Source organism: Bidens hawaiensis, unplaced genomic scaffold (genome assembly GCF_021521415.1).
Source record: "Bidens hawaiensis isolate Kalapana, Puna unplaced genomic scaffold, B.hawaiensis_p1.1 tig00019230_1, whole genome shotgun sequence".
Taxonomy (NCBI): Eukaryota; Viridiplantae; Streptophyta; class Magnoliopsida; order Asterales; family Asteraceae; genus Bidens; species Bidens hawaiensis.
In genome coordinates, this window is record NW_027492918.1 from 71,564 (window position 1) to 85,413 (window position 13,850).

The following is a 13,850-nucleotide window of genomic DNA, read 5'->3' on the forward strand; positions in this document are numbered from 1 at the left end:
TCTAGCACACATTGACAGATCAAAAGCTTGAGACTGATTTTTATCAATTTTGCAGCTGACGAATAAAATAAAAATATTGTAAAGTTAATGCATGCATACACTGGTTGATAACCCAGTTTCATGGTCCACATATATGAATCAAAATAACAAGAAACATAACAAAAACACAAGAAAACAAGTCATAGTGCAAATTGCAAAATCATCTTTCAATAGAATATAAAGTATGCTGGAAAATTAGTAAGATTTTAAAACCAACAATGTACCAAGTGAGACAATATAACTACACCATTCCGGCTTCCTAATTATATATAATCCCTTCCCCACCATCAAAAACTCGTTTTTTTTCCATCCAGCAACACCATCAATCTAATCAAAATATCAAATCCCAAAATTTTATCAACCATATCCAGGATATGACACTAATACCGACAACGATACTGATATTGACATTGGCGTGCTTGCTTCTTTAATCTTTATTATTAATCAGTATTCAAAAATCCTCATTAACTCCAGATGACTCCCCCATTGGAGTGTTGTTAGTTTTCACTCTTTGATAAAACAATAAGTACGCTGCAGACGTCCTGATGTCACCTTCACTGACAGGTGTCACATGAGCGTCATCAAAATGATACCATCTATCTTCTTCAACCAACTACACATAACAAAATAAACGTTTATTTATTGTCAACAAATAATTGCAAAAACAAAAGTACATAAATTTTACCTTTGCATATGCGGAGTAATGGCCGCCACCGAGTCCACCATAATGATTGCTAATGGCATACAGTTCATAAACACTAGACCCGCCAGACAGATCTATACTTTTAACATATTTGCTTAAATCAAGATTATGAATTGGGAAATTCACAAAGGTGTCGATTTTGTTCTTCAAAAACCGACTGTACGAGAATCGTTTAAGGTGGAAAACTATAATATCGGGAAGCTTCCACAAGTCCAGTTTCTTAGTTGCTTGCCTGTGTTCCTTGCAACCAGGACAGTACCTGCATTAATTATCCAGCATTAATAACTAACAAAATGCTGGAAAACATTAATTATTTAAATAAACATACCACATATCATCAGGTCCTAAAGGTTCCTCCTTTAAGAATGCATCCAAACAAGAAAACAGAGAGATCGATTCTTGTTTGGTTTTTTTAACGGTAAGACCAGGTTTATGCACCATTGGAAGATCCTTAAGGTAGCTTGCATCATACGACTCATGATCCTTGTCGGCCCAATCGAGTATAACCTTAACGATTTTACTAGGTTTTATAACCGAATCTTTTGAAATCGGTTTGCAACTCATGCCACGATCGTCTGTTATGCATAACTGAAACGATAATTCAGTTTCGTCTGAATCCTTATCCCCGGATCGGTCACCAACTTCCATCTGACAATCACTGGTCGATTCTTCTAAAACAGAGCCATTTACTTTAATACCCTCACTTTTTGATGATGAAAAGGTTTTTCTTTTCAGTGGGCCCAGAACTCGGGTGACCGCTGACTCAATACCAGCCCCGGTTTTTGCATCTTCTAAATAGGTGACCAATGGTGTCAAAAATCTCTTTCTTTCACTTAGCTTCACACTGTAAAAAACAGTTAATATTATTAAATTATTACTCATTACAAATAGTAGAAAGATTAAAACCGAAATAACTTACTTTTCAATATATCGGTGGCATATTTCTAGCAAGGGAAATTCAGCTTGTTTTTTTGAAAGTCTATAGGCTACAATGCATTCATCATCTTTAATTGAGTGCAATAATTCCGCGCTATCCAAGTAACGATATATCTTGTAGTCATATACCTAAACAGTTAACGACCAGTGAAAACGATTACGATGACGAACAAACGAGTGAGGGTTAATAATAATAATAATATTACCTCTGCAACAATCAAGGTTTCATCACTTTCTAAGCAGCATGCAGTAGCCAAAGCCTGAAAAAGGTCTTTATAGTACCCATATTTTGACACGTTAACGGTAAATGGCATTGGTAGGCTACTTCCATCTCCATAAAATATGGTTATTGTCATTGAACGTGTAGTGGTTGAAGGTAGTGGTAAAGACAGGTACATGAACGGGTCAAATGTGATAGACACTTTGTTACAGTCTGGACAAACCAGTGTTGACTTATATTGACCCTGAAGATTTAGAACCATAAGAATATAAGATTCAGCTCATAAGTCATAACTAAAGAGCAGTAACAGATAGGAAACTATGATCAGTTAAAGTTATAAGTGAATAAACAAGCATGTCACCTGGCAGACATCCACCACAATCGAATCGTTTCTAGCTTTATGATAACTCCAAAACTCATTTGCAACTTCCTCATCAGGGCGACCATCAGAATCCTTTGTTTCAATGTAAGGCTTTTGTTTAACACGATTTAGATCTTCATGCAAACCGTCCAACAAGAAGGCCAAGAGTTCCTACAAAACCAGACATGTCCATCTTATTAGGAAAAAAAACTCAAAACATAAATAAAAACTTTCAAAAGAACACTTTAAAGCTTAAGAGTAATTACTTGAGAATCATGCTGATTATAACCACTAAACTGAGGAGCAAAACGAGCAAGTTTTCCTTTAAACGCACGAGGAGCAACAGCGGTTCGACCAGAAGACCAAAGTTTCCTTAACAGCTCACCAAATGCAACTGCAAGTTCACCCTGAAGAAAACAGATATCAAAAACTGCGACTCTATAAGTCAATAATGCATTTTAGAAAGTATAGTCTTGCACATACATGCATTCCTAAAGGATTCTGTTTGTTAATCTCATCAGTATAGTCCTGCAAAAAGTAGTCCACAAGAGGTGGTGTATGAACAAGACATTGAAGTGCACTATTCATGAAACATGTGTTTCCCAAATTCTGCAATCCAGCTAAGCCTCTATCTCTATGAGAAGCGGTTCTCACAGAATCACGTGCATCTTCCATATCAATAGACACTGAGCCGAAAGTGGATCCTTGATACAAACTAGAACTATAATCCGGTCCATAACCGCTTGACACACTTGGACCACCATCTATTGTGATAGTTGATCTTGGTGGTTCCATAGAAATCAAAGCTAACTGATTTCCTGTTGAGTCCATGCCCGATCTAGAGGGTATAGATCCATCAAGTTGAAATTCTATAAAAATCTGCAAAAAGAATCGAATCAGCAACATAATGGATATATTAGCACAAATCATAACAGGAATAAGTAGAAGTATAAAACTCACAGATTGATCCATCTGCAGGTTGGATTCCTCTAAGGTTTGATTCGAATTATCCAAAGCTGTTTGCTTGCAATCGTTAAAATAATCCCAGATGCGTAACTGTACAAATGCAAGAGGGCGATGAGGAAATTAGGAGCAAGAAAAGTGAGTCTGATATCAGATAATGAAATTTAACTAACCAACCTTCTCAACATCTACCCCTTTGAGCGCTGATACTTGCTCATAGAGTTTCCTCAACGAAGCCTAGAATACATTACATTGATGATTAGAAACAATACAGACTAACTTCACTAACAAGAAACTTGATGAAAGATTAGAAAACTGACACCTTTCGACTAATATGTATAACTATTTCACTCTTGTCTCTTGAATCAATCAATTTCAAAGCTAGCGGGTACACCTCAACCGACAATGTTTTCTGGATACCAGCTGATATCATCTGCCTTGGTAAAGTCGGTCCTCCTTTGTACCTGAGGAGTAAATTTAGCATGAACAAAATATCCACATTTAACTAATTATCCGTTACATAACCAACACGATCTGTGATAACTTTATTTCACAATATGATGTCTGCAACTAATAACTTAAATAACAAATACAAGACTGACCACAAGTTTTAAGTATAAAAACTATAAGTACCATCCATGAAGCTTCTCCCAAACAACTTGGGGAACTAGAACATAATCACTTCTTTCGGTTAGTGTTCTACGAAGCTGTAAGTCACCACCATCACGACCATCTTCATTTATAATTATATCTGTGTTATCAATTGGTCCGGGTCGCTCCCCTGCTGCTTTTGTCAACGTAAAAGCATTTTTATCAAGAGGAACCTCTTGCAACTCATATTCACCGGTTTCCTCACCAACATATTTCTGCCATTTTTTAAACCACCTGCTTGACACAGAACAACCACCTGATTAGACCATGTTTATGTAAGAGCTTAAAAGTAGTTCACTACATGTCCCAGTTAAAAAAAAACAAAATCAGAATCTAGAATAATGAAATTCTGATAAAATAGTAACTATTAAATCCACTGGATGCCAGAAACAAGAACAGTTATGATAAACAAACTGCTGATGTAAGTTGATTCCATGAGCTCTGATTTAAAGACATATGATCTACTTTGAACTGAAGTAACTTGGTGTTTTGGTAGTTCCTCTAACACAACATCGTTATTAATATAAAACTCAATAACTTATTGAAGATTCATGCACTCTTAACTAATCAACGTAACTACGAAGATTACATTACTCATTCATCAGTTTCTCGTTAACATGGTGCATTTTGTAAAGCAAGATTTTATATTATTATTGCACATAGTATCAAACATCATTGAAAACCACAAATATATCCCCATAAAGTCTTGATAGAAGTTATTCATAAACAATATTTAGGGGGTGTTTGGGATTGCTTATTTTCATCAACTTATAGCTTATTAACTATTTGAAAAGTAATAAAGTGTTTGGGATTGCTTATATTGTGAGAGGAAAAGTTTTATAAGTTACAATGTTGTAACTTAATGAAATGTATAAGGAGGTAAGATAAGGAATCCCAAACACCCTCTTAATGGATCCAGACAGTATTAGACTATTATCAACATATGAACAATAACAATAAAATGAACAATAACTTGCAACAAACACCAAAACATATAGACCAAATCTTATTACTTCATTAACAAATTAAACAAGTTAAAACTAAAACAATTAGATCAAGGTCCGGATACAAGTTAATTCCAGAAGCACTGATTTCAAGGCATATAATCTTCTGGATTTAAAATAACTTGGTGCTTTGGTAGTACCTCTAACATAAGTTACATAACATACTCATTAATATAAAACTCAATATTATTATTGCATATAGGCATTGATGGTTGTGAATTGTAATAAAACCACAAAAGTTAAACCCAGGTGTGTCTACACTGCAGTTCTCATTAATTAAAAGTCATATACAAACAATATAACAAATCCATAGAATATAATCAATGAACACATAACAATAAAGTTAAACCGATACCTTGCGGAGACAACGAAGAACAAATCGCCTTCTTTGAAAGTGGATTCAGCCTTGTCCGTCAAGTCCTTAACAACCCTAGCCTCTTGCCGTGGAGTGCACGGCAAGCAAACTGATTCGTTGTCCATCATAGAGCCAGAGTCCGGAATCGTCATCAAAACCTAAACAAAGTCATAATAATAAACAAACAGAGATCAAATCAAATTAGATGGCAAATAATAATAATAATAAGATGGATTGGATTGGATTGAATGAAAGCTTGATTGATAAAGAGGAAATTGAAATGAATAGCGTACTGTTGTGATGATTATTATGTGGTGGAAGCAGATCGTGGAACCTTAGATTGCAGGGGTATGGTGATTCGATCTGAAGGAAAGGAAATAATAATAAAAGGTTAACTTGTCCGTCAGGTCTCTAGACGTGTTTGTTAATGTGTTATTATTATTATTTAGCCACCAAACCAAACCCAGTTGTTATTTATAATGAAAGAATGTTGTTACTTATTATTATTGCTTTGCTTCTTACTTTTGTCTTTCCTATATTCCTAAGGCTTCGATTTGCCTCGACACTCTTTCATAAACGTATAATATATGTTTTCTAACTATTTTACTTTTTGGTTTGCTTTTTTTTTTGGAAAATTGGATTTTAATAATCTCAACTTAATGCAGTTGGCTGATAATAATTCTAACTTTGAAAATAGCTGTAACTGGTCCCAACTTTCACACTATTTATTTTCATTGGACCTCCGTTAAAAAAAACTTAACGACGTTATCTTTTTTTTCCAAATTCAAACTGATATTTTAGGGCTTTTGATCGGAATGAGAATACAAGTCTATTGATGTAAAACTTACTTCCAAACGGTGGTCCAAACGACTAAAGGATGCTTCAATTTCGGTGTTTAAACTTTTAATTAACAAAAATCAAGTTGTTTGAAGCGTCGTTTCGAGTTAAGTTTTACATCAATCGACTCGTATTCTCATTCCGATCAAAAGCCCTAAAATATCAGTTTGAAATTTGGAAAAAAACATAACGTCGTTAAGTTATTTTTAACGGAGGTCCAATGAAAATAAATAGTGCGAAAGTTAGGACCAGTGATAGCTACTTTTAAAGTTGAGATTATTATCAGCCAACTGCATTAAATTGAGATTTTTAAAATCCAATTTTCCCGTTTTTTTGGGTTGTTGACTATGTAAGATGATTCACATTTGGTTTTTGATCTTATCTTTATTTTTAAATTTTAAATATAAACATTTTATTATTGGTTTTATTAATTACTAATCCTAACGGTTATTTCTTGGTCGTTGTTCAATTAATGAATTGGCTGATAATGATTTTATATGTTTTAAAAACCGGTTCTTTATTTGTACCGGATTGTGCTAAAAAATGATACAACCGGTTGAACCGGTTTATACCGGGAGGTTCAACCGGTTGAATAGTTTACCTTATAATATCTTATAAATATAATTTCAATTCAAAAGTATCCTAATAGTAAATGATTCCATAACAAAAATTAATCTAAAAGTTGTTTCATATTAAAAAAATAATGCAAAAACACTCACTTTAAAAAAAAATTAGTCTTAAAGTTTACACGTTTAAATGTTAATTGTTGGGTTAAAACTAATTTGAAAAAAAATGGGCCGCAAATATCTAATATTTCTCGGACTTAAAACCGGTTTGCCAATAAAAACCTGTATTTTAGACAAAAACCGCCGGTACGATGTTCTAGCAAACTGACCAAAAATACCGGACTCAAAATACCAAGCTGCTGGTTGAACCGGTTTTTAAAACACTAGTTATAGGATGAGATGGGTACTAAAAACTATGAATGCTTTAAAAATCCAAGGCATGTTCTAGACACAAAAGACGAGAAGAAACTCATGTTCCAGACCGTGGAAACATGATCAAATACATTTTATTCTTAACATGAAAACGGTGAGAAACAATTTGTTGTTATGATTAGGTTTATTTATATAGGTGTTTGCTGCTATTTGTTGTTCGTATTTGCTAATTTTCGATTATGAGACATTATAAGTATTTGCTTATTTATATTTTGTCGTTATTATTAGATGTTTTCTTTTGTTGTTATAAGTATTTGTTGGTATATGTTGTTATTAGTTTGTTCTTGATTTTGATTCTTTTGTTATAGTTTTAGGTTATTTTCTTTGTTATTATAAGTCATTGTTTATGTAGATTGGTATTGTAGTTGGTATTGTTTTTTACGTTCGCATTTTTAAATAAATTGGCATTATTTCGTACGTACTCATGTTAAGATCAAAATGTACATGAACCTTCCCCCTGGACCGTGTATACCATCTTGTGATTCTTATGGAAAGCCCACGTATCTAAACATTAATAAGGTTTAACCGTCATATTAAAAATTTTAACCAATTTAAAATACTATTTCAATTTTTTTCACACAAATCATAAATAATTCTTTTTCAAAAATTGCCCACAATTTATATGTTGGGTCTATTTAAAGTAATATCAAGTTATGACTATGAAGCTTATGTGACTATGCTCGCAATCTTCAATAAAAAAGAAAACGATGATATTCTTGCAATATTGCACTGACAATAAACCCACCACGCCTTTTAAATGAGTCTCGCGGAGTATATATTGCAAGCACCCACAAACCAGTCTAGGCAACAACTTCGTATTTTTCATTTTTTATGTTTTGATTTAGTCATGATTTTTTTTAATCAATAGATTGTTTTTATATTATCTATATCAGTGTCCATATTTAAAACAAGATGTTTGCACCTAAACAAATTCAAAAAAGAAACACAAACCGGATACATGACAAAAGTTCAAGATATAGCCCCCCTTTCCAAATAAAGAGTCAAGGGGGAAAAATTGATAAAACATTTTGCTACATCAAACGACCAAACAAAACTTAAGTTTTAGGTACTACGTCCGAGTAAACCAAAAAACCAAACCAAACCTAAACGTTGGCAACCTCGGGATCACCTTAACCAATGGATCGATGACATATGACTCCAGACCTATCACATTCTATCTTCTCTCCTCCTCGGTGCACACGTGATGATTTCATCAACTCTCAGAATCATTTCTGCAGCTTCGGTTGCAGATAGCAATACTGCCTGCTTCACCTTAAACGCCTCTGATATTCCAAGCACCGACATATCTCCAACCTGCACAATAATAATAATATAAAACACCCCCTTATAAAAAAATTAATATAACAAGTTCAATTCACTTACAGAGCCGGTGATCACATCAATTCCTGCATTACTATTCTCTTTATGATGCTCAGCACGAAGCTGAGCAACTAGTTCAGTACTGTCTAAACCAGCATTATCAGCAATGATCGTTGGAATTGCGATGAGTGCACGCGAGAAAGCTTCAATGGCATGAGATTTCTTGCCAGGGGTCTTTCGTGCCAGCTCATCAACCACCTTTGTCATCACCATTTCAGGCCATCCGCCACCTAACAAAACCCTACTATCGTTTACTGTCTGAGACAGAACGCATAAAACGTCATGCAAAGATCTTTCGGCTTCATCGAGAACATGAAAACTGCAACAAGAAATGAAACATTGTGTCATTAGATAGATAAACAAAATTATGTATATTTAGGGGTGGGATCTGGTACAAATAGGCTTTAACTTACTAAACGAGTAAACAAGCAAAGTGTCTACTTTATATATATATAGGATCAAGATCATGTGAGAATTATTTAAATCTTTTTTTTTTTTGTTTTATAATTTTTTTAAATATTTTTTAGAGGTTTTTTTAGTGGTCCAAAATGGTTCTCAAAGTTCGCAATTTTTAGGATCCTTACCCTATGTATATATATATATATATAGATAGATAGATACGTGTGTGTGTATGTGTCTGTATACCTTGCTCCTCTCAAAACAATAGTGCATGCTTGTCCCATTTCAACACCAGAAAAGTGGATCAATTTATCTTCACCGATCATAATTTCCTCAATGAGTTTGCAGTGTCCAACTTTAACAGACTCGGGATTACCAAAAGTTGATGCAATTTCACCACCAGTCACTAAAGCGAGGCGTTCAATGCCATCAAAATCAGCATGTTCAATTGCAAGGATGCCAGCATCAGCAAAAAGTTCCTCAGGGAAATTGTAGATTAACTGTCGGTTCACAAAGCAGTTAATCCCATGACCGATGATCTTTTCCACTTTTTCTCTCATTTTTTCCTTTTCTGCCCCTTCAATCTCGGCAACTTTGGTCATCGAGTCCACACGAACTCGTGCACCATAGATTTTTACTTTGTCTGTGTCCAATGCGGTGTTTGCAACCAGAATGTTTGCGTTTTCTATGCGTTTTGGTTGACCGAGGCCAATCTTTTTGTCTAGAATAAATCTGCATAAAGATGTGAACTTTGTGACATATTGTTAAATACTCGTAACATAAGAGGTGGCGAATATTTTTGGTTGACCTACCCTTCATCCAAAAACGAATCTTTTAATGACCCTCCGGCTTTCTTGATGATTTGGATGGATTCCAAGTTTGTGCTTCCCTAACATATTCAAAGAAAATATCACAAAATAACAATAAAACATTTGTCCACTTTTTTTAGTTGATTAATAAAGCCAAAAAAAAAAAAAAAAAAAACTCACTTTTAGTCTCATAACAGCATCAACAGCCAATTTTGCAAAATGCTCCTTGTCCTGTGAGAGAACTTTTGAACTCAAAGTGGTCATCGCAATCCTCATCAAATCTTCCCTGAATTTTTCTGTATGAATAAAAAAAATTATCAATAAGTTTAAATTGATAATTTGATATATGCGTGAAATGCAGGAACGGTACAGCATCCCTGCTGTAATGAGCCGTTAGCCTTAAAGTGAAAATAAACGTGCTCACAGTTGTCAATAATTATAGTATGGGTGCGCATGAAACCAAAACAACCGATCCGTAACTGAATTAGCCAACATAGCCATACCATACTAACCAAACCCGGCCCTAAACCGACGATTTGGTTTTATGTATTCTCAAAAACCGATTTCCAGTTAGGTTTGGATTTTGCATTTAAAACTTGAAGCAAACTCAAAATAACTAAAAATTAGTGCAACCCAAAAAAATTCAGGCCCGAATGTATAATAATCAAGTAATCATTATTTAACAAAAAAAAGTACACAGTCTCAGGCCCGTTTTCATTATTTTGGGTATCTTTTTCGGCCCACGAATTTCAAGCCCAAATAGCAAAAAAGAGAAAACCGAAACTAAACCCATCATGAAAACCTAAAACCAACAACTAAAAAGACCAAAAACCAAATTTCTAGTTTTTGGTTCGCTTTTGAGCGCAAAACCAAACCCATCCACACTCCTAACTTAAAGTGACTAAAATAAAACTAAATGCATAATCACAAAATGCAATGGTGAACGAATTGATAAACCGATGTCATCAATAACAACCTGGATCATCTTTATTATCCTTGGCGCTGTCCTGCAATGTTGCAAGAGCGCAGGCAGCAGCCATTCGGAAACCTGAAAAACGAACAAGCAATTTATCATATTTACACACATTGTACTAAAATTAATACAAAAAATATACACAGCACAAAAATAAAAGAAAATAAAGAAAAAAAATAAAAACCTTGAATTATTATACTTGGGTGAATTTTTGAAGCCACTAACTTTTCGGCCTCCCTCAAAAGTTCACCACCCAAAACCACCACCGAAGTAGTCCCGTCACCAACTTCATCGTCTTGCACTTTTGAGATGTCTAATTTTTAAATTAAGAAACTTGATTGACAATACGCGGTGGCAAAAGTAAATATTATAATTATGAAACACTAAGGATACCAATAAGGACTTTAGAGGCAGCGTTGTCGATAACTAGCGACTTTAAGATAGTAGCACCATCATTAGTGACAATGACACTGTGTCCTCTACCCGCAGACTGCAATATTTTATCCTACAAAAAAATGCTTAATTAACTTATATGCAGACCAAAATATAAAAACTGAATTACGAACGTTACAAAGAAAATGGCATACCATTCCTTTAGGCCCTAAGGTTGTTTTAACCAAGTCGGCTATCGCCATTCCTCCAACAAACGATGCCTGAACCGTATAATAAGTAAGTGCAACTGAACAAACACAAATACAAATACAACACTTATCATGCATATATTAATAAGCCTCACCATACGGGTCGTTCGCCCTTCTCTTCACTAGCTTCATCTTTAAACAGTTTTTCAACCTAAAACACACATCAAAAGTATTAAACTTTTTGTAAAATTTTAACTCCGAAAGTTACGATAAGCGCAACACCGTAACGTACCGCCATTATACGCTAGCGGGTAGATAAAAAGCAGCAATCTTGAAGATTATTGTGATCTGAACAAGAAACAGGTCAAGTATCTAGTCAGATGCATATTAATAGGAGAAAGTTAACGTAAAAATTAAATTAACGTGCTAACTGTGAGAATTAAGTAGTGTAATTATATATACAAGTAGTGTAATTATGTAATTACATCATATTGTAATTCTGTAATTACACTACACTATAATTACACTATGTTGTATATATAATCACACTACTTAATTCTCACAGTAGCACGTTAATGTTTAATTTGTATTTGATCCAAACCCCATACTAAAAATAATAAAATAATAATAAAAAATACACATTTTGTCACAGAAACTGTTTTCATTAAGCTCTTTACAACAATTACAAACCCAACTGTATAATAATTAATAAACATTGATCACTTGTGTCTAGGTTTTCTAATAAAATGAAGATATATATACAGATACAAATGGGTATTCTAATGTAAACGTATAAATGAAACGAAATAATTATTAATTAATAGATTTAAAGAACGAAGGAAACATAATTGTTTTACCTCTAGTAAGATCACAGCAAAATGATTTGTGTTGTGGGAACAGTTTTTAATTTTAAAATCAGGTGCTAGAATTAGGTTTGTATGTCTTGGGCCATGTTATTATGTTTGGGTTCGTTTTAAGTTTATAATATAGTGATATAATTGGGCCTTTAGTCCATTACCTATCACAAGTTTGTGTAAGGGTTACTCAATACTGAGGTGTACAAAACCGGTTTTTTTTTACAAAACCACCGGTTTTAAAAACGATCCGGTTTGGGTTTTGCATGTTTAAAACCGGTTTGGCCCAAAACGGTTCGGTTTAAAAACCGGTTTAAGCATAAAACTACTTTAACTGATTCGTACCGGTTCGGTTCGGTTTTAAACCGGTTTAAGACAAATAAAAAAACTGGTTTTCTTGTCAAATACCCAAATCACAATACGAACCGCCAGTTTTGTTCAGTTTCTGATTAACCGGTTCTGAACCGGTTTTTTTTTACACCTCTAGTCAGCTTGACTAGCTAGTTTAGATTCTTTGACACTTTGATTTATTCATATCTAGGGGTGAAACTAGCCTTGAGTTTGGCTAGTTTAATTTACATAGGGCTCGAGGTCGAGATCGGCTTATTTTGATCTCTATTTCTAAAGTTTGAGGCCAGTTCATGAGTAATTTTCAAGCTCAAGCTCGGTTCGTTTAATATATATTAATTAATTTTGTATATCTATAATTATCTTCTAATAATTTTTTTCAATTATAAGTTTATATAGAACATAATATATACTATTTAGTTATTTTATATATATATATATATATATATATATATATATATATATATATATATATATATATATATATATATATCGTAAAAACTTTATAAATGACAGACTCGTTTAGGCTCGCGAGCCAGCACGAGCACAATATGTGAATCTCGGGTGCGGGCTCATTTATTAAACGAGCTTACTTTTAGTCTCGAGCTTAGGCTCATTTAAGCGTAGCTCTATCAAGTTTTTTCACGAATTGATCTCAAGTAGCTCGCGAGCAACTCGGCTCGTTTGCACTCCTATTCATGCATATCATAGCCTAGCTTTGTTGATGTTAATTTCTTTTAGGTGAGGCTAAATGTACTCTCACGTGTCATTTATGAGTGAAAATAGAAAGATATGGTGACGGGTTTAACAGTATAACTGTAGGAGGGTTACATTTAGTAAAAGCAGTAGGAGAAAGTGTGTTTAACACAACTCTAATTTGTAAATTGTCTGGTAGCATGTGTCCATTATTCATCATAACCAGCTGATGTGCTATGTATCGTGTAATAAACATGAAATGTACATTGGTACATACTATCCATTTACCAACTCAACAGAATTTCTTATTAAATTCCATTACAATTGTTGATGTACATAATTCCATCAATAGTTCACTTTTTAAGCAATGTTATCATGGTCAATCCCCAGTTTAGTGAAGTCTTGAAATTTAATTGATGTCTTGGAAGAATAATACCACATAAGGAAAATCTTCCATGAAATTCATTGTTGAAGACTCGACTTTGATATAAATGGATGGTCCCAAAACAAAGAAGGGAATGTACAAGGATTTTGGTTTAATAAACTAAAAATCTAACAATCCATTTTAACATGTCAAAGGCTAGGATTTTTGACATGTTGTGGCATGAAAAACATTCATAAATAAAGTGATAAAACTTGTGTTTTGAACGTTGTGAGATAACATCTCACAACATTCAAAACACAAGTCAGAAAGTTGTGTGAGTTGGGCATCGATGGTCGATGGGATCGACTATGTGAATCGA

General features: G+C 33.9%; 2 protein-coding genes across 2 annotated transcripts; both read right to left on the reverse strand.

Moving 5' to 3' along the window:
* Positions 1-461: 461 nt before the first annotated feature.
* On the reverse strand, positions 462-5,630 carry LOC143557934 (ubiquitin carboxyl-terminal hydrolase 9-like). Its single transcript, XM_077046888.1, has 14 exons — positions 5,526-5,630; positions 5,233-5,390; positions 3,856-4,107; positions 3,545-3,686; positions 3,400-3,459; positions 3,220-3,315; positions 2,743-3,138; positions 2,526-2,666; positions 2,260-2,430; positions 1,885-2,142; positions 1,662-1,807; positions 1,071-1,586; positions 725-1,001; positions 462-652 (listed from the first exon to the last, which is right to left on the reverse strand). The coding sequence occupies exons 2-14, from the start codon at positions 5,382-5,384 to the stop codon at positions 491-493; spliced, it is 2,769 nt and encodes a 922-aa protein (XP_076903003.1). The 5' UTR covers positions 5,385-5,390; positions 5,526-5,630; the 3' UTR covers positions 462-490.
* Positions 5,631-8,140: 2,510 nt separating this feature from the next.
* Positions 8,141-11,507, reverse strand: LOC143557925 (T-complex protein 1 subunit beta-like). The gene is made up of 11 exons (XM_077046884.1): positions 11,502-11,507; positions 11,370-11,420; positions 11,216-11,281; positions 11,022-11,133; positions 10,813-10,941; positions 10,632-10,703; positions 9,836-9,951; positions 9,659-9,735; positions 9,093-9,578; positions 8,451-8,766; positions 8,141-8,381 (listed from the first exon to the last, which is right to left on the reverse strand). Exons 1-11 carry the CDS (start codon positions 11,505-11,507, stop codon positions 8,235-8,237), a joined length of 1,578 nt encoding a protein of 525 aa, XP_076902999.1. The 3' UTR covers positions 8,141-8,234.
* Positions 11,508-13,850: the final 2,343 nt, after the last annotated feature.